This window comes from Orcinus orca, chromosome 12 (assembly GCF_937001465.1).
Source record: "Orcinus orca chromosome 12, mOrcOrc1.1, whole genome shotgun sequence".
Classification (NCBI taxonomy): domain Eukaryota; kingdom Metazoa; phylum Chordata; class Mammalia; order Artiodactyla; family Delphinidae; genus Orcinus; species Orcinus orca.
Window position 1 is genome coordinate 77,084,191 of NC_064570.1, and position 19,542 is coordinate 77,103,732.

The 19,542-nt window shown below is 35.7% G+C and overlaps 1 protein-coding gene across 16 annotated transcripts in view; it reads right to left on the reverse strand.

Annotated features, from left to right (window-relative positions):
• Positions 1–19,542, reverse strand: part of SENP6 (SUMO specific peptidase 6) — a 103,055-nt gene that overhangs the window by 37,248 nt on the left and 46,265 nt on the right. For 15 of the 16 annotated variants that reach the window (XM_033428604.2, XM_033428600.2, XM_033428607.1 and 12 more), the window contains 2 exons: positions 5,349–5,497; positions 965–1,349 (listed from right to left, as the gene is read on the reverse strand). In XM_033428604.2, the coding sequence (XP_033284495.1) occupies positions 965–1,349; positions 5,349–5,497 (534 nt within the window). Of the gene's footprint in view, positions 1–964; positions 1,350–5,348; positions 5,498–11,267; positions 11,461–19,542 lie in introns of those variants that run through there. The other variant, XM_033428612.2, reaches the window with a different exon arrangement.

Here is a 19,542-nt window from a genome sequence, read left to right on the forward strand (position 1 = left end):
GTTCAAGACATCAACTAGATACATAAGTTCATTGGTTTCATTTTGTTTTTGATTTTACTGTTGTTTTAAATCTCCGACTTAATTTTGTTTTATAATCATGTAAAACATTTACATGGTTCCAAAGTCAAATCTATAAAACAAGGTATATTTGGAGAAATCTAGCATCTATCCCTAACTCCTACACTGTTTCCTACACTTCCAACTAACTTCTTTTTAAAATTAGCTTTTGATATATCTTTTCATTAAAAAAAAAAAACCTATATCCTCCCACCCTTCATAAATAAAGAGTAGCATACTATAAGCTCTGATCTGCACCTTGCTTTATTTACTTGATTACAGATCTTGGAAATCACTCTACACAATATTAAATAAGATCTTTCTTCCCCCCTGTACAGCTACGTACACTATAGTTGATTCAACCAGTTCATGACTGTTTCCAATCTTGTGCCATTTGTTACAAAAAGGACTGCATTTCATATACATGCATATACGTACATGTGACTAAAGATAGGAAAAAAGATTTAGGAGATGAACAAAAGTAGTACGGGAACGAATTTTCAGCTCTACTGAGCTATGCTAGGCACTTCATGTTATTTTTAAATTTACTCCCTCAAGAACCCTATCAAGAAGGAAATATATCCACTTATAGATCAGAGAGATTAAATTAACCGGGTCAAAGTTACAAAATGGGGCATAACTGGCACTTGACCTAAGACTAGGGCCAAGGTCTGTGCCTTTCTTTTTTTTTTAACTATTTAAGATGGATGGAATAAGAACAAAGTCAGTCATATTTTCCAACTACATGGACAGTTTTAATAATCTACCTCAAAACCATGTCACATAATTGACACAAGAAGATACCTTTTAAAATTACAGTTCTGAAATATGCTCATGCTCACATTAAAAATATATGTGAAAAATAACGGATTGATATCAGCAATACTAAAGGGAGTAAAATACTTACTTGGATCATTTAGGTCTGACAGGCTTGTTTTCCTCTCTTTCAGGCTTGTGATTTTGGCTACTTTTGCCCTAGGTAAAATGACTTTCCCATTAGTCTGTAAATTATTCTGTCCACTATCATCACAACTCACAATAATATCAACTGGAACCTTTCCCACACTGTTGCCATAAAACTTCTTGGCTGGTAATGTTGTGTTTTGTGACTTCTGTCCTCCAGAATTCTGATGAATTGATGTTCTTAATAATCCAGTAGATTCATTCAAAGTTACAGCTTGTCTGCAATTTCTTTGCAAATCCTTAGGAAAAGGAATACCACAACTTTGGCATTTGGTCTGGTTTTCTTTTTCTTTTCCACATTTTGGACAATATCCACACTGTTTAGAAACCTTAAATTCCAAAAAATAAAAAATAAGGAAAGAAACAAAAGACTTTGGCATTTTATTTCAACATCATGGAACAACAACAGTAATCTCAAAATTAAATCTCCTACTTCCCATCATCATCACTATGGCTACCACAAAACCCTGAATGTTATTTGAGATTTAGCATCAGAATGCTGGAAGGAATGTTCAAACCATCTAGTCCAGCAGTCTTCAAATTGGACTATGTATATTCCTCAAGGGTTACATAAAGATTTTCTAAGGCATACAGGACATATATAATCTCAAGGGAATCAACATCTAGATCCTCAATTCACACATGTAACCTTTCCAAAAACTGATTTGATTATGCTTCTCATGTCAAAGCACCACCTGCCACAATTGTTCTTCTCATACTTAAAAGCAAAAAAAAAAAGAACACTAAACCCATCTTCCATTTGAAATATTACAAGGGTGCACTGCCTTGCGGTATAAAAATCACCAAACCAAGCAGGATAATTTTAAATGTTGGAAAAATGAATCAATTCTAAGTTCTGATTAACAAAAACTTTTACAAGATATTTATTTCTAAGACAGTACTTCAAAAATATTTTAAGGAAGGCCTAATCTAGGCCTCTTACAATTGTTATATCATTAAAAAATGTTTTTTGACAGTAGAGTGTCATGTAATTTTGAAGCATATAACATAGAAGGAGTTCAAGGTACTTGGTGATATTACTGTAATAAAACTCTTTCCATACTCATGTACCTATTTATGTGAACAAGGTTCTGTAGCACTTATGTCTATAAGAAGGAAAATAAATATACAAATAATGCAAATGGTTGACCACGTCCTACTGTACCAGAAAGGGAAACCCATAAACAACAGAGCAGTCCCTGTCTACATACTACACTCTAATCCTCTAAAAAATTATCTAAACCTCATTATTTTCATGATGAGCATAGACATATTTCCACCTCTAGCTAGGTTTAAAAAATATCATGGTACACTCAAAAAAGTTTAAATACGTTCATTTATGTGGGAGCTAGACCCCCATTTGCCACAGTGGGGATCAGCTATGTATGAGCTAACTCTGCCTTTTAAGAATCGAGGATATGATCAAGCTGGGTTCAGCCTGTCTCCAATACTTTATTGTCTATAATAAAGGACATATTTCAGTAAAAAGAACCCCATGGAAAAGCAATACTTTCACATATTTTCTTTTACAAAATTGATACAGAAACAGAAAAAACACTTCTCTACTATTAAAATTTTTAATATTAAAATATAGAAGGAAATATATCATGAGCTATTATCATATGCCTTCCATCAGCTAAGAAACATGTATCTTAGAACTGTTTGCAACAATTAGGAATAAAATGCAGATCAGGTGAACCAAACATGATATTAAATTTTTCATGATAAAAACTAGAGATTAAGAATTTTATCAACCTAGTGACCTAAAAACTAGAATCTCAATAATGCTCAATTACTTTTAGTAAAGTAGTAAATTTTCCTAACAATTGTATGTTAAGTATAATTTCTTTTGGGAAACAAAGATTAATTAAAGTGTCATTTCCTCCCTTTTGGTCAGTGGAAGACTTACAAAATAAAATAAATCCAAATTACATATCCCATAGTTATCTGCCAGTCTCTACACAATAATAACCAACTATACTTAATAAGAAAGAGCCTGCCTTTGATGAGACACCACTGAGATAATGTCATACTGTGTAAATATTCTGAACTTTTTATAGTCTCATTAAATACCAAAGACCTTGTTTTCTTACAAGCAGTACATAGTGTGAAATTTCACAGACTACACATGGAAAGAAAAACCACTAATCTTATTCAAGAATTTAAAGTTACGTACAGGATGGCACCAATCTATTCTTTATCTCCACTAAGAAAAGCATAAGTAGCATGGGAGTAAACATAAAAAGGAAGAAAATATATATTAGATGTTAAAAAAAAAATTCTGAGGTTTTTAGCTTGCATGCCTAATGGAGAAAGGATGATGTGTCTGGGAAGGAGCTTTCTTCCTCTCTCCTCCTTTCCCTGGGTCAAGCAGTGGGCCAAGCACTGTGGGGAAGGCCAGTATGTCCCAAGCCAACCTTAGGCTGGCATGTCAGAGGACTGGGCACGTAAAAAGCACCGGAGCAGATAAGTAAATACACTGGAGACGATGGGAGACAGGTTTCTCACTGTCAGAGAAGGCAGTTACAAACATGCAACATACAAAAGGCTAAAGTAAACACTGTGGTGTTGGACTAGAAATGGAATTGTCAATGTAAACTCGTAGATTTTAATAAGTACTGAATATTAACACATACGCACACAAATATTTCCTAGTTCAGTCGCTGAGAGGGCCTATAAATGTGACACCCAGTAGCAATGAGCACAACTATTGCCCAAATATCTTCCCTCCACTTATAGAAACAATGGCTCCTTGGGAGAAATGCATGACTAGGGCTGATGCAGAGAAAATACAAAGAAGTCTAGACCATCTGGTTATACCATAAAGTAAGTACTCAAATAATGATGGCAATATGTCAAAAAGAAACAGTAGCCAGCTTGAAGAACTTTCCATGGGCCAAGTCTGGGACAGTTTGAGCATCAAAATGAAAAATGATAGTTATGGAGTATAACCGTTTTGTGTAAAATAAGAATCTATGTGTCTAAGCTGATAAAAACAGAAAAATATATAAGTAAACGTGGGATAAGAAAAAACTCTTATTAATAAATGAGTATAGGGACTTTCCTGGTGGCGCAGTGGTTAAGAATCTGCCTGCCAATGCAGGAGACCCAGGTTCAAGCTCTGGTCTGGGAAGATCCCACATGCCGTGGAGCAACTAAGCCCGTGTACCACAACTACTGAGCCCATGATCTAGAGCTGGCAAGCCACAACTACTGAGCCTGTGCTGCAACTACTGAAGCCCACATGCTGCAACTACTGAAGCTCGTGTGCCTAGAGCCCGTGCTCCACAACAGGAGAAGCCACGGCAATGAGAAGCCCACTCGCCACAACTAGAGAAAGCCCATCCACAGCAACAAAGTCCCAACGCAGCCAAAAATAAATAAGTAAAATAAATAAATGAGTATAGAAATATCTATTAAAAATACCTACTAAAATACCGGGAAAAATCTAGAAGAGTACATCTTAAAAGTGAGTAATGTGAAAATCAACATTATATACTTCCCGATATGATGCAATAAGATCATAGCATCACTTCTGAGGATTCTTGAAAAATGTATAAATCATGATGAACCATTAGACAAACCCAACTTGAGGTACAAAGTAAGAGGCCTATATTCCTTACAAATATCAAGGTTATTAACGAGAAGGGAATATCAAGGAATTATTCCAGATTAAAGAAGACTGAAGATCATGACAACTAAATGTACATGATCCTGAACTGGATCCTGTTCCCATAAAGGACACTGGTTAGGGAAAATCTGAGTGAAGTTTGTGGATTAGATGATAATTTTGGATCCATGTTAATTAAAAATATTTGACAGTTGTACTCTGGTTATATAGGAGAATTTTTTTTTTTTTAAGGAAACACACACTAAAGTATTATATAGTAAATGGGCATTCTGCCTTACTTATACTCAAATGGTACAGAAAAATACACACACACACACACACACACACACACAAAGGAAGGCAGAGTGAGGGAGAACAATAAAGCAAATGTGGAAAACTGGGGAATTAAATGGAATAATATGTGGATACTTATCATTTTTTCTATAAATTTAAACTTATTTCTAAAAACTTCTGATTGAGAGCAATCATTTGAAGTATGCTGCAGGGAGGTACTTACAAATTCTTTTCAGAAAGATATACATTCTGGATTTTTGATAATTGAAAAATGATCTAGTGAAGGCAGAAAAGTTTGCCTAAATAACTTTTCTAGTTCTCTTCCAGTCCTATTCAAAAGGTCACCTAGAATTTAATAAATACTAAAAATAATATTAATAAAAATACCAATTGATTAGCAACAAAGAATAATTTCTCTACCCACCTCTAAATCAGTTAAACATTTTTTGGAAGCAGGAGACAGAGAATGTGGGGTAGACTGACATGTACTACTGTGACGTTTCTGTGCAACTTTCCTTTTAATTTCAGAATCCAGGTGTGATTCAGACTCTTCTGTTTTTTTCATTATACGATCTAAAGGAAGGGGGAAAAAAAGTACTGCAATTAAACTTTATAAATTCCTCATGATCTTTTGCTATGAAAAAATACTAACTTATATTATCAAATTATGTTTTAGTTAAAATAAACTAATGTTTCAATATGTACAATAAAGAAAAACAGAACTTTAGGTCAGAGCCAGTGGCCATCTCCTGGTTGCTCCTGCCTTTTCTTTACCAGGATCTCTCTGCCAGCCCCCAAACTGTGGACCATTTTCACCAAGTGTACCAATATTCTCTTCAGCTTATTCTGTGTAACTAAGGCAGAAGAGCACTTCCTGCACTGAATCTCTCTCTCTCTTTCTCTCTCTCTCTCTCACACACACATACACACACATTTTTTTCTCCCCTAAGTTGGTTACTCTTCTTAGATTGGTAATGAGAAAAATTTGAATTCAAACATTGGGTACAACTGTTTAGATAAAGGAAACTAAACTAATTCTCGATTTAATGGTTTTTTAAATTTAAGACACACAAAAGAGAATTTTCTTCATTACTTTTCAATGTAAATTCAATCATTTTCATTTCTAATTAATTCATAATTCGAATTTTTAAATGATTTAATGAACGCCAAACAGAACAATTTAAAATTTATTACAATCTGACTTCATCAGCTAAGAAAACTGAACACGTTTCTAAAACAAAAGTTAATGAATCTACAAACTAAAATACTCTACCTGCAAAATTCCAAGTTTGTTAAATACTTCCGTTTTCCTATCTTTTACATCCTCTTATCTTCTGATTTTTTTTAAATAAGGAGATCATCTACACATAAAAATTAGCGTTATCTTTCTGAGCTTGGTATACAATACTGTCTTAAGAAACCCATGCAATTACTCTGGTTTAGTGCAATCACAGAGTCCCACTGAGTGACTCCACCTTCCCATCCATTGTCCAGTCTGAACACCTTTATTTTCCTGGACACCAAAGCTAGAAATCTGAGTAAGCGTTGACTTGTCCTTGTGTCTCCTTTCTCACAGTCAAGTGAATTCTACTAACAGCTCTTGAACTCATTCCTTCCTCTCCAACTCCACTGCCACTATATTTCAGATGCTTAACTCCTACCTAAAATGATCTCCCTCACTCCAATTTTGCTTGCTTCAAATCCTTCTCCCCTACTGCCAAGGTCATCTTTCAAATATGATTCTACCATTCTAATGCTTAAAATCTTTCAATGATTCCATTAGCTAAGGAAAAAAGTCTAAACCCCGTATCCTGCCAAGCAGAAGGCTGCACTGATGTTCCAGTCTTAATTCCAAAAATACTATACCTCAAATACGTGCATTTCTCCAGGATGTTTTCTTTCACCCTCTTATATATATGCTGTTCTCTTCACAAGCAAAGCCCTCCCTACTTATCTAGTAAATTCAAACTATTCTTTGTTACGAAGCTACCTCTATCCCACACGAAGCATGATGAAGCAAATACTCAGAGCTTCCACAGCACTTTATCCATACTGCTGTTAGTACTCATTTTATTTTAAGCTAATTATTTGCACTGATCTGTTTCCTCTCATTATACTGTCAGCTCTGGAAGAGCAGAAATCATGTTTTAGTCACCTGTTTTCTCAGAGTTTAGAAACTGTACAAGGCAGGGGCTGAAAAAGTGTTTACTGGATTAATGAATCACATCAGAAAAGACTATATGACACATTCAAAAAAGATGAAATCACATGGTTGAAAGGAAGGGATGTTAGTACTATGTCACCTCGGAAAATGTCTTAACTCTGTCACACAGAGAAACTGATACAGTCGCAGATCTAGAAACATAAGGATTCAGCTAGGGAGAGGAAAGGAAAGCTGCTCCCAAGAATACCTGAGGTTACAGACCAGCTGCTCCAGTCAAAGCACCTAGCTGTTAGCTATATTCCTATGAAGGCTAACTTACTTTGTTAGATGGACTGGATATAAAAAGCAGTTTCCATACAAATGAGTATTAAAGAACTAGAATGTGGCACTAAGTAAAAAAGGAGGCAGACAAGATTTGGAATTCAGAAAATACACATTGGTTGTGTGTGGAATACACAACCAATTATTGGCATAATTTAATTTACAGAGACAGCTGTCTTAAAACATGGGTTTTTTTTTTTCTTCTCCAACTTTTCTTGGTCTTGCTAATTAAATTTTTGTACGTACACAAGAGAGCTTTTTCCTTTTAAACGTATTTTAGGAATCTTTGTAATCCCCACAATATCACTGCAAATCATTTTGCTCAAGTATGTCTCTATATCATTTTCCTGCCAGGCCCTACTCAGAGACTGACATTTTTAAAACTATTATCATTTCAATCCTGATCATATACTCACACTCTTCTCTCCACTACAGCTATCTCATCATGTCTATGTCACATTTTTCTCTATCTCTTAACACAATTAACAAGGCGGGAAACAAGGGGTCCAAGCCCTGAGAGAAACTGAAAATTTTTATTGATAATAGAGAAAAACATTGTTTATATGTACCACATCTTCTTTATCTATTCCTCTCTCAATGGACATTTAGGTTGCTTCCACGTCCTGGCTATTGTAAATAGCGCTGCAATGAACATTAGGGTACACGTATCTTTTCGAATTGTGGTTTTCTGAGGGTATATGCCCAGGAGTGGGATTGCTGGATCACGTGGTAGCTCTATTTTTAGTTTTTTAAGGAATCTCCATACTGTTCTCCACAGTGGCTATACTAATTTACATTCCCACCAACAGTGTAAAAAGGTTTCTTTTTCTTCACACCCTCTCCAGCATTTATTGTTCGTAGATTTTTTTTGATGATGGCCACCTCATTGTACTTCTCTAATAATTAGTGATGTTAGCATCTTTTCATGTGCTTTTTGGCCATCTGTATGTTTTGGTCTTCTTTGGAGAAATGTCTATTTAGATATTCTGCCCATTTTCTGATTGGGTTGTTTGTTTTTTTGTTACTGAGCTTCATGAGCTGTTTGTATATTTTGGAGATTAATCCCTTGTCGGTCGCTTCAGTGGCAAATATTTTCTCCCATTCTGTGGGTTGTTTTTTCGTTTTGTTTATTGTTTCCTTTGCTGTGCAAAAGCTTTTAAGTTTAATTAGGTCCTATTTGTTTTTGTTTTTGTTTTCATTACTTTAGGAGGTGGATCGAAAAAGATCTTGCTGCGATTTATGTCAAAGAATGTTCTCCCTATGTTTTCCTCAAAGAGTCTTATAGTACCGAGCCTTACATTTAGGTCTTTAATGCATTTTGAGTTTATTTTTGTGTATGGTGTTAAAGAATGTTCCAATTTCATTTTTTTACATGTAGCTGTCCAGTTTTCCTAGCACCATTTATTGAAAGAGACTTGTCTTTCCTCCATTGTATAGTCTTGCCTCCTTTGTTGTAGATTAATTGACTGTAGGTGCATGGGTTTATCTCTGGGCTTTCTATCCTGTTCCATTGATCTATATATCTGTTTTTGTGCCAGTACGATACTGCTTTGATGACTGCAGCTTTGTAGTATAGTCTGAAGTCAAGGAGCCTGATTCCTCCAGCTCCATTTTTCTTTCTCAAGATTGCTTTGACCATTCAGGGTCTTTTGTGTTTCCATACAAATTTTCAGATTTTTTTGTTCTAGTTTTGTGAAAAATGCCACTGGTAATTTGACAGGGATTGCATGAATCTGTAGTTTGCCTTGGGTAGTATAGTCTTTTTTTTTTTTTGCGGTACGTGGGCCTCTCACTGTTGTGGCCTCTCCTGTTGCGGAGCACAGGCTCCGGACGCGCAGGCTCAGCGGCCATGGCTCACAGGCCCAGCCGCTCCGCGGCATGTGGGACCTTCCCAGACCGGGGCACGAACCCGTGTCCCCTGCATCGGGCAGGTGGACTCTCAACGACTGCGCCACCAGGGAAGCCCATGTATAGTCATTTTTGACAACAATGATTCTTCCAATCCAAGAACATGGTATATCTTTCCATCTGTTTGTGTCATCTTCGATTTCTTTCATCAACGTCTTATAGTTTTTGGAGTACAGGCCTTTTGTCTCCTTAGGCAGGTTTATTCCTAGGTGTTTTATTCTTTTTGTTGCAATGGTAAATGAGATTGTTTCTTTACTTTCTCTTTCTTATATTTCATTGTTAGTGTACAGAAATGCAACAGATTTCTGTGTGTTAATTTTGTATCCTGCAACTTAACCAAATTCATTAATGAGCTCTAGTAGTTTTTTGTAGCATCTTTACGATTTTCTATGTATAGATACATGCACTTCAATGTGGATAGCAGCACTATTTACAATAGCCAAGACATGGAAGCAACCTAAGTGTCTACTGACAGATGAACGGATAAAGGAGATGTGGTACATATATACAATGGAATATTACTCAGCCATAAAAAGGAATGAAATAATGTTATTTGCAGCAACACGGATGGACCTAGAGATTGTCATATTGAATGAAGTAAGTCAGACACAGAAAGACAAATATCATATGATAACGCTTATATGTGGAATCTAAAAAGATGGTACAGATGAAATTATTTACAAAACAGAAATAGAGTCACAGATATAGAAAACAATCTTATGGTTACTAGAGGGGCAGAGGGAGGGTTAAATTGGGAGATTGGGACTGACAAATATACCCTACTATACACAAAATAGAAAACAAAAAACAAACAAAAAACCAAAAAAACCACAGAACCAATACATAAAGTACCCAAAGAGCTAATGTTAAATAAGCTAATACTATGAATTGGCTCACTAATTACTTCGAGAAAATTAATTTTGGAGAAATTAATTTTGAGAAATCAGGTAAAAAGGAAATTGCTTTCCCAACTTAAAGGTTTATACCCCCTAAGATGGCATTTTAAATATTGCCTTCAACGTTGTACTTAATCCTCATTTATGGCCTAAAAATCCCAACCCTGTAATCATTTCGTGGGCTCAATTAAATAATGTTCTAGCAATCAGTAATCTCAGATTTCTGCACCTGCACCTCACCTGAAAATATAAAATGTTCATACTGAACACCTAATGTTCATATGTTCCCCCAAAGCTTATTTTACAACAGTTTATATATACCAGTATACCCTTCTTCATTGAATTTACATCTGTAATATGGAAGCTCTTCTGTATCACTGTGTTATTACAAAATGATTTTAAGAGGTTTTTAGATTTTTAAGAAAATAAATTTTGGCACCAAAAACGGGAAAAAAAAAAAAAAGATAATAGAGAAAAACGATTTTAAAATCTTGACCTCCTAAATCAAGATTATCTATAAGGAACTAAAGGAAAGAGACAAAAAATGCAAAGAATATTATAAGCATGCACAGAGTGAGTAAACAGGAGGTCAATCTGTAGAGAGGAGAGGATAACCAAAGAGAAACAAAAGATTTTTCTCCTGTATGGACTCTCTGATGAATGAGAAGATGTGAATGCTGACTGAAGCCCTTCCCACACTGTTCACATTTATAGGGTTTCTCTGCAGTATGTACTCTTTGGTGAGTGTGAAGTTTGGAACTCTTGCTGAAGCCCTTCCCACATTCATGACAAGTATAGGGCTCCCCCCCCGCCCCCGTATGGACCCTCTGATGAATGCGAAGATCTGAGCTGTGACTAAAGTCCTTCCCACAGTCGTCACATTTGTAAGGCTTCTCTCCTGTGTGCACCCTCTAACGGATTTGAAGATTTGAGTGCTGGGTAAAGCCCTTACCACAGTCATCACATTTATAGGACTTTTCTTCCGTGTGGACTAACTGATGAATTCGAAGATCTGAACTCTGACTGAAGCCCTTACCACACTCATCACACTTACATGGTTCTTCTCCTGTGTGGACTCTCTGATGAACGTTAAGTACTGAACTCCGACTAAAACTCTTACCACGCTGATCACACTTAAAAGGCTTCCCTCCTATATGAAGCCTCTGGTGAATGTGAAGTAATGAATTTCTACTGAGGTCCTTATCAAAAAAAGAAAATGCAAAGAATGACATTAATTAGACGTTTTAAGATGAAACTTCTGAAACCAACGTGATGTGGAAGTATGGCAAATGACTGACAGTGTATGGGAAACTAGAGTAGATCTACAAAGAGACAATAAGCATAAATAAGTTAATGTCAATGTCAGGATTAAGAAATTCCTTTGGGATTCTATCTTCCATGGAAAGAGAAAAACACTTGAGAAGATTATGACAATTCATGTGAAAATTAACTAGCTTCAAATTATAGCCAGAAACATAATATGGCAAAAGATTTAAAACCTGACTGGTCCAGGAATGGCAAATGCCTAACAACAAGAGGCTCATGGAAGTTTTAGCAGCTAACTGATCATGGAAGTCATTTTTGCTAAACTGTGCCAAACCCTCAACAAAGTACTCCAGGGAGGTACTTGAGATGAAACCTATGTGACACTCTTGCTTTCACTGAATGCCCCCTTCTGGGGATGAGAAGGTGAATACTGAGTGTTTACCCAAGACCACACAAAACAAACACCAAGATTAACACGAGACACCATAAAGCTCCTGGCAGAGAACACAGGCAAAGCATTCTCAGACATAAATAGTACCAATGTTTTCTTAGGTCAGTCTCCCAAGGCAATAGAAGTAAAAGCAAAAAGAAACAAATGGGACCTAATCAAACTTATAAGCTTTTGCACAGCAAAGGAAACCATCAACAAAACAAAAAGACAACCTATGGACGGGGAGAAAATATTTTCAAATGATGCAACCAACAAGGGCTTAATTTCCAAAATATACAAACAGCACATATGACTCAATAACGAAAAAAACCAAACAATCCAATCAAAAACCAGGCAGAGGACAAAGACATTTCTCCAAAGAAGTTATACAGATGGCCAATAGGCACATGAAAAGATGCTCAACATCACGAATTATCAGAGAAATGCAAATCAAAACTACAATGAGGAATCACTGTACACCAGTCAGAATGGCCATCATTAAGAAGTCCACAAACAAGAAATGATGGAGAGGGTGTGGAGAAAAGGGAACCCTCCTTCACTGTTGGTGGAAATATAAATTGGTGCAGCCACTATGGAGAACAGTATGGAGGTTCCTTAAAAAACTAAAAATAGAATTACCATATGACCCAGCAATCCCATTCCTGGGCATATATCCAGAGGAAACTCTCATTCAAAAAGATACATGCACCCCAATGTTCACAGCACCACTATTTACAACAGCCAAGACACGGAAGCAACCTAAATGTCCATCAACAGATGAATGTATAAAGAAGATTGATATGTGTGTATACACACACACACACACACACACAGGAATACTACTTCCCCATAAAAAAAGAATGAAATAACCTCATTTGCAGTAACATGGATGGACCTAGAGATTATCATACTAAGACAAAACAAATATCATATGATATCACTTATATATGTGGAATCTAAAATATAATACAAATGCACTTATTAAAAAAACAAAACAAAAAACAGAAACAGATTCACAGACAGAGAAAACAGATTTATGGTTACCAAAGAGGAAAGTGGGGAAGGGATAAATTAGGAGTTTGGGATTAGCAGATACAAAGTACTATATATAAAATAGATAAACAACAAGACAAGGCCCTATTACAGGGCACAGAGAACTATATTCAATATCTTATAATAACTTATAATGGAAAAAATATGAAAAAGAATATATATTTATAACTGAATCACTTTGCTGTACACCAGACACTAACACAACAGTTGTAAATCAACTGTATACGTCAATGAAAAAAAAAAAAAGATTGGGATATTTCCTGCTGGATTTTCTAGCTCAATGTCTTTTTAATATACCACACTATTTCCAGATACGCAGCAAAGGTAAGAATATGGAAGATATTATGAGACAAGTAAAAGTGATTAATAGGTTGGATCTTTAGAATAAATTTTAAAACCTAAACTTAAAAAAAAATGTCCTCCATAAAAAGAACATTTATAGTAGCTTTACTCATAATCTTCAAACAAACAAACAAACAAAAATCCCCTGGATGGGCTTCCCTGGTGGCGCAGTGGTTGAGAGTCCGCCTGCCGATGCAGGGGACACGGGTTTGTGTCCCGGTCCGGGAAGACCTCACATGCCGCGGAGCGGCTGGGCCCGTGAGCCATGGCCGCTGAGCCTGCGCGTCCGGAGCCTGTGCTCCGCAACGGGAGAGGCCACAGCAGTGAGAGGCCCCCGTACTGCAAAAACAAAAAAACCCTGGAAACAACTCAGGTGTCCATCATCAGGAGAATGATAAGCAAACTGATACAGCCATACAATGGAACACTAAAGTAACAAATTACTAATGCATGCAACAACATGGATGAATCTCAAAAAAACTATCCAGAGTGAAAAGACTTACAACAAAGAGTACACATTGTATTATTCCACTTATATGAAAATAGTTACCTTTGAAGGGGCAGGGATGAGGAGTAACTGAAAGGAACATGAGGGAACTTTCTGCAGTGATGATATCATTTGTACTATGTCTTCCCAGGGCTTTGGGTTAGTAAGGTATGTGTACTTGTCAAAATGTACTTAACTGTACACTTATGACTTGTGCATTTCATTGTATGTAAATTTTATTTCAAAAAAGAAAAAGAAAACTAAAACATATATTGAACTCTAGATAATGATATGCCTGCTGAAGTGTTTAGGAGTAAACCGTACTGGTGTCTGTAACTTACTTAAAATACATTGGAAAAAAATAAGATGTTTATATATAAATGGATGATTAGATACACGGATATGTGATAAAGTTAAGTATAGAAAAGTGTTAACTGTAGAATCTATGTAGTAGATATATGTGTATTCACTGTGAAAGTCTTTCAACTTTTTGGTATCTTTGAAAATTTTCATAATAGAAGTCGGAGGTGGGGTGGGGCAAGGACAGCCCTTAACTTTTTTGTTTGAAAATTTAGTCGTGATATTACTAATCTGCCGGAAACTATATACCTCAAGGATAGTTAGAACACAAACAACTATCTTTATTATGGTTATTTATTTGCTTTTAAGTTATTTCTATCATCTGTCAAAAGAGAAAGACTAATTAGAAAAACAGCTGGTTTTCTCCATCGTGTAGCTGTTACTATGACTGGTTTTCAGTATAGAATAAAATGGCAGTCATATATCACATTCTCATTACAACCTCCTTAAAAATCACTTTTGTCTATGCGAAATATGTGATAAACAGGCAAAGGAGACAACAGGCAGACATGAATAAAAGAAGAAATCCAAATGGCCACTGAACACATAAAATGCTTCGTCAGTAATGAGGAAATTTTTAAAAAACCAAATACTACCTCCCTATCAGCCTGGCAAAGCCTGAAGGATAGTAATATCTACTGTCGCTGAGGAGCATGTGAGAAAACAGGCATACTCAGATCCTGCTTGCTGGGAGCTGACACCCTTTACAGAAAGCATTTTGGCAGTAATATATCAGAAGTCTTTAAAATGTGCATAAACTTTGTCCTTATAATTTTATTTCTAGGGATTTGACCTAAGTAAATAATAGATAAAATACATAATATGAGCTAAATTATTAATAATATATATAATATCAAAACATTAAAAACCTAAATTATGGTACAGAAATATAGTGGGTCACTATGCATTCATGAAAAAAATGACCACAGAGACTTGGCTATATTAACTTGTCAAGTCCACTATATATAAATTCATCTATTTGATTCTTAAACTTCCCTTAATTGTGTTTTTCATTCTGGTTTTCTTCTGATATTCCAATATCTTTTAATGAGAGTATAGAAACCGGATAATAATGTAACAAAGTAAGAAGCAAGTTACAGAACAGTAAACATAGTATAAACGCATTTAAAAAAAAAAAAGGGTATATATGCATAGAAGTCTAGCAAGTTATATGTTAAAGTACCAGGAGAAGATACCCTGACTGGTTAAGAGTGAGCAGATATTTTTCTTCTGCACGAGTTAAATAGTGCTAAGTCAGGTGATTTAGGTTGAAATCATAATGTAATTACATTAAGAATATAATTAAATGTTCACTCAGAGACAGTATATAACGTCTATTAATTCTCTGACAAGAACACAAAGAACAGACTGGAAAACAAAAAGGAAGTTTAAGAAACGAATGAATAGAGAAAAAAATAAGAGATCTTAATTTATAGTTATATGTTGTTATTTTACATACTTAGAAAAAATATAAAAAGACCACCAAACAAAAAAGCAATAGGATATCTGATCTATCCAAAAATTATACTTAATAGTTTACAAGCTTTAATTTAATCCTAGAGAACTGCTTATCAATGCTCGTTAGCTTAGTGCTAATAAATGGCTATAATTCATATTAAGCGCCTCTTAAATGCAAAATAAAGGAGAAAAACAATAATAAAGGAAGTTACTTTAAGTGTTAAGAACTATAAAAAGACAGTGATTTCTTTTTAGGAGAAAATTATTCCAGGTGCTATGCCAGTAACTATTGATCCTGGGGTTTGAAATCTCACCATTTTAAAAACTAACTCCGGGCTTCCCTGGTGGTGCAGTGGTTGAGAATCTGCCTGCCGATGCAGGGGACACGGGTTTGAGCCCTGGTCTGGGAAGATCCCACATGCCACGGAGCAACTGGGCCCGTGAGCCACAGCTACTGAGCCCGAGCGTCTGGAGCTTGTGCTCCGCAGCAAGAGAGGCCGCCACAGTGAGAGGCCCGCGCACCGCGATTAACAGTGGCCCCCGCTCGCCACAACTAGAGAAAGCCCTCGCACAGAAACGAAGACCCAACACAGCCAAAAATAAATAAATTTATTTAAAAAAAAAAAACTATCTCCAAAGGAAATCCTAAAATAAAATGCAATCTTTATGCAACAATATATGCAATATTGTTATAGCACTGTCATTCATACTATACCCAAGTATACGTGTACCTACCTAACACAAAGCAGCTGTAGTTTACAAGCTAAATATACCAATATCCCTTTCCCAAAGTTTACAAATATTACCTGTCCACATGATTGTGTGTGTGTGTATATATATTTGGGGCTGGCCAAAAAGTTCATTCGTTTTTTCCATAGGATGCCTCTAGTAGCTTAGTTGTCTTTAAATTCATTTGAAACAATATTGTTAGACTGTGTTGTGACAGCTGTCATATCAGTGTGCATTTAAAAAAAACTTATCAAAATTGGTGAATTTTTGTGTGGCCATTTTAATATTGAAGATGGAAGAAAAATGCAACATTTTTGGCACATTATGCTTTATTATTTCAAGAAAGGTTAAAAACACAAATGAAACGAAAAAAAGATTTGTGCAATGTATGGGGAAGGTGTTGCGATTGAGCGAATGTGTCAAAAGTGGTTTGTGAAGTTTCGTGCTGGAGATTTCTTGCTCGACAATGCTCCACAGTCAGGTAGACCACTTGAGGTTGATAGCAATCAAATCGAGACATTAATTGAGATCAATCAACATTATACCACGCGAGAGATAGCCAACATACTCAAAATATCCAAATCAAGAGTTGAAAATCATTGGCACCAGCCTGGTTATGTTAATTGCTTTGATGTTTGGGATCCACAGAAGTTAAGCGGAAGAAACCTTGAGCGTATTTCTCCATATGATTCTTGTAACGAAAACGTTCCATTTTTAAAACAAATCGTGACGGGCTATGAAAAGTGGGTACTGTACACTAATGTGGAATGGAAGAGATCATGGGGCAAGTGAAATGACGCACCACCAACCACACCAAAGGCAAGTCTTCATCCAAAGAAGGTGATGTTCTGTATATGGCGGGATTGGAAGGGAGTCCCCTATTATGGGCTCCTTCTGGAAAACCAAACGATTAATTCTAACAAGTACTGCTCCCAATTAGACCAACTGAAAGCAGCACTCAACGACAAGCATCCGGAATTAGTCAACAGAAAACGCATGATCTTCCATCAGGATAACGCAAGACCGCATGTTCCTCTGATGACCAGGCAAAAGCTGTTACAGCTTGGCTGGGAAGTTCTGATTCATCCGCCGCATTCACCAGACATTGCACCTTTGTATTTACATTTATTTTGGCCTTTACAAAATTCTCTTAATGGAAAAAATTTCCATTCTCCGGAAGACTGTAAAAGGCAACTGGTACAGTTCTTTGTTCGAAAAGATAAAAAGTTTTGGGAACATGGAATTATGAAGTTGCCTGAAAAATGGCAGAAGGTAGTGGAACAAAAGGGTGAATACATTGTTCAATAAAGTTCTTGGTGAACATGAAAAATGTGTCTTTTATTTTTGCTTAAAAACCAAAGAAACTTTTTGGCCAACCCTATATATATATATAGATATAGATATAGATATAGATAGATAGATAGATACACATATATACACACACACACACATATATATAACATATATATGTTATATATATATATGTATATGTGTGTATATATATGTATGTGTATATATATATATGTATGTAAGTATGTATTTACACACACACTTTATTATGAGTCCACAGGCATAAACTGAATAGGTAAGTAAAGGAGACGGTACAGCTCTTTCCTACAAAAGAATTTCAATTAATAAATGTAAAAGAAATGAAGAAAACAGAAAATTACCATTAGATAAACACCAAGTAATAATTGTTGCCAGCAAGATCCACCAATAGATGCAAAATCAGTGGGTGCAATTTTGAGGAAAAAGAGGGTATCTGCATAGTGTCAGAGTATCTCTCCCAAGATCTTTATTAAGTACAAAGGGAAAAAAAATATTTCTACAGTGGAGAAACCCAGCAGAAACCACCTAACCAAGGTATCATGTTTAACATCACCAGCAGTAAGACAAATCAACATCATACAACCCCTGATATAATGTGTAGAAAAAGACACAACATCACTTTCATGAAAGTCTTGCCAAAAATGCATAGCCTCAATCTAATCATAAGATAACATCATATAAACTTCCAAACAGAAAGGCATTCTATGAAGTAACTGTCCATTACTCTTCAAAATTGTCAAGGAAACTTAGGAGATGTGACAAACAAATGCAATGTAAGATCCCAAACTAGATCTTAGAACAGAAAAAAGTTACCAGTGAAAAACTGGTGAAATGAGACCAAGGTCTGTTGCTTAGTTAAGAATGTTATACCAATGCCAATTTCTTAGTTTTGTAAATGTACCATGATTGTAACATGTTAACATTAGGAGCAGCTGGGTAAAGGGTAAATGAGTCCTATTTTAATAACTTTTCAGTAGTCTAAAATGATTTCAAAATAAAAAGTTTTTCTTAAAAAAAGGTTATTCTTATCTACTTAATGAATATTATTGAATAAACAAAAAATTTTTCAAAAAAGTCTGGGGCTGATTGGTATCTAAAACCATATAATGGGCCAAATCACTTAACTTACTGAAATGCATCTGTGTAAAGGGAATGATAATAGTACTTATTGTGCAGTTCTTCCCTGAGGATTAGGAGTAAGTTTCTTTCTGATCTAAGGAGAAAATAGTAAAGCACAGTGGTTAAGAGAATGCATGGCCTTTAGCATTAAATAGACCTGGATTCCAATACTAGTCTGTGTCCTTGAGCAAGTTGTGTAATCCCTCCGAGCCTCAATTTCCTCCTCTGTACAAAATGTAGGTAAAGTTGAATTTAGCTTATTGAGATCTTGGGTAGGGAGCCACGATAAAAACAAATAATGAATGTAAAGCAACTGACTCAGCATCTAGGGCAGATTAAGAATTCAATAAAGGTTTAAGGTATGAATGTTAAAGAGGCTAATCATTATTACTACACTTAATAAACTTAGTGAACAGAACTATGCATTGTGAAGTATAATAATTCACATTCATAACTGCAAAGTTGTTAAGAAAGGATGAAGCTAAGTTTGGAATATACTCTTTATAAAATAGGATATGTTCAATATATGCATAAAAGATTTTCACCCAAACTAAAAGAAAAATATAGGTGCTTCAAAAAAAAAAAAAAAAAAAAAAAAAACAGAAACAACAAACTGCTGGCAGTCAGGAAAACCTAGCTGCTCTCTATCTATTTATGCTGCGCCGGGTCTTAGTTGCAGCATGCAGGATCTTTAGTTGTGGCATGCAGACTTCTTAGTTGCGGCACGTGGACTCTTAGTTGCGGCATGTGAGCTCT